We start from the raw sequence: 1,593 nt of genomic DNA, 5'->3' as shown, positions 1-1,593 counted from the left end.
TTTTAAAAATTTCTTTTTAAAAAAAATAAAAAAAAAGAAAATATCTTAAAAAAAAAAAAAAAAAAAAAAAAACTTTGACCAGTAGTGCATATATAAAATTTGCACCCTGTTTAGAAAAAAAGCACTGGCAGACCTGGTTGGAGTCAGCAGATCAACAAAGGATCAAATGATGAAGTGAGAAGCAAATCAATGAACACATTTCTGCCTCAGTCACTCAACTGAGTCTCAAAGAGCCACTAAACAGCAGTCCCTTCCCTGTCCACTGACCCCACTTACCCGTGCCATGTTGCAGATCCTAAAAATGCGATTGATAATGTCCTCGTCAATGTCAGCGGAGATGAATTCAACCTGAATGGGGCCGTAGCAGCAGGAGCCTTTCTCTGGCCAGTACTGCATGCAGAGCTGTAGCGAGGAAGAGAATTACAGCAAATAAGCACACTGAACAGAAGTCCACATTCAGACAATAATGTACTTAGAGTTCATGAAGTTGAAGTCAAAAGAGTGCAAGAGAAAATGGAAACAACTCAATAATGCTGAAGTCCACAAATCTCATCTCAACTCAAATTGCAGTATGCCAAAGAAATCTGTTCCAATGATCCCTCATTTACTCACTCAAACTTAAATGAGTCACATCGTGATGAATCAAATTTCCCTTGACCTAAAATATACTGTAACTTTCAGAATTCTGAGTGAAAAAAGATATCATAAAAGACTCTTTTTCATCATGAATCATCTCATTTATAACTTTTCTAACATTCCTGGAAAAAAGTTGTGTTTTATATATATATATATATATATATATATATATATATATATATATATATATATATATATTAGTGCTGTCAAACGATTTATATATGTTATATTTCATATATACACTACCTTTCAAAAGCTTGGTGTTTGTACTATTTTTACACTCAACAAGGCTATATTTATTTGAACAAAAATACAATAAAAGAAGCAATAATGTGAAATATTATTACAATTTAAAATGGCTGTTTTGTATTTAAAAATATTTTTAAAATGCAATTTATTATTATTGGCAAAGCTGAATTTTCAGCATCATTAATCCAGTCTTCAGTGTCACATGATCCTTCAAAAAATTTTCTAATATGCTGATTTGCTCAAGAAACATTTCTGATTATCATCAATGTTGAAAACGGTTGTGCTGCTTAATATTTCTGTAGAATCCATTTTCTTTTCAAAATAATGATCAATGTAATGTGTGCTTGCTGAATAAAAGCATTCATTTATAAAAAAAAAAAAAATACTAACCACAAACTTTTGAATGGTAACGTATACTTTATATAAAACTAATTTATTATATTAATGTGTTCATAAAGACTTTTTAATTTACGCTGCAATCCTTTCTGGATTGAGCCTCATCCACAAAAATTAATACAACACTAGGAGGAAAATAAATCCCATCTTCCAACATCCAATTGCAACAGATAACAAATGGTGGTGAGGGTCAAGTACTTCACATACCTGTGCAGCATCCATTTCATTCAGCATCACAATAGTGGAGCAGTTGTAGTCAAACACTAGCCTCCAGAAGTCGGCCACGGTGTTGGGCAGAGGGTGCTGCGTTAC

The 1,593-nt window shown here is 32.5% G+C and overlaps 1 protein-coding gene across 1 annotated transcript in view; it reads right to left on the bottom strand.

Moving 5' to 3' along the window:
• Positions 1-1,593, bottom strand: part of ptprt (protein tyrosine phosphatase receptor type T) — a 278,126-nt gene that overhangs the window by 11,443 nt on the left and 265,090 nt on the right. Inside the window, exon 27 of the mRNA XM_016287683.1 lies at positions 277-402. Coding sequence (XP_016143169.1) covers positions 277-402 — 126 coding nt within the window. The remainder of the gene's footprint in view (positions 1-276; positions 403-1,593) is intronic.

Source organism: Sinocyclocheilus grahami, unplaced genomic scaffold (genome assembly GCF_001515645.1).
Source record: "Sinocyclocheilus grahami isolate Dianchi unplaced genomic scaffold, SAMN03320097.WGS_v1.1 scaffold223.1, whole genome shotgun sequence".
In the NCBI taxonomy this organism is placed as follows: Eukaryota; Metazoa; Chordata; class Actinopteri; order Cypriniformes; family Cyprinidae; genus Sinocyclocheilus; species Sinocyclocheilus grahami.
This window is presented reverse-complemented; position numbering and strand designations above follow the sequence as displayed.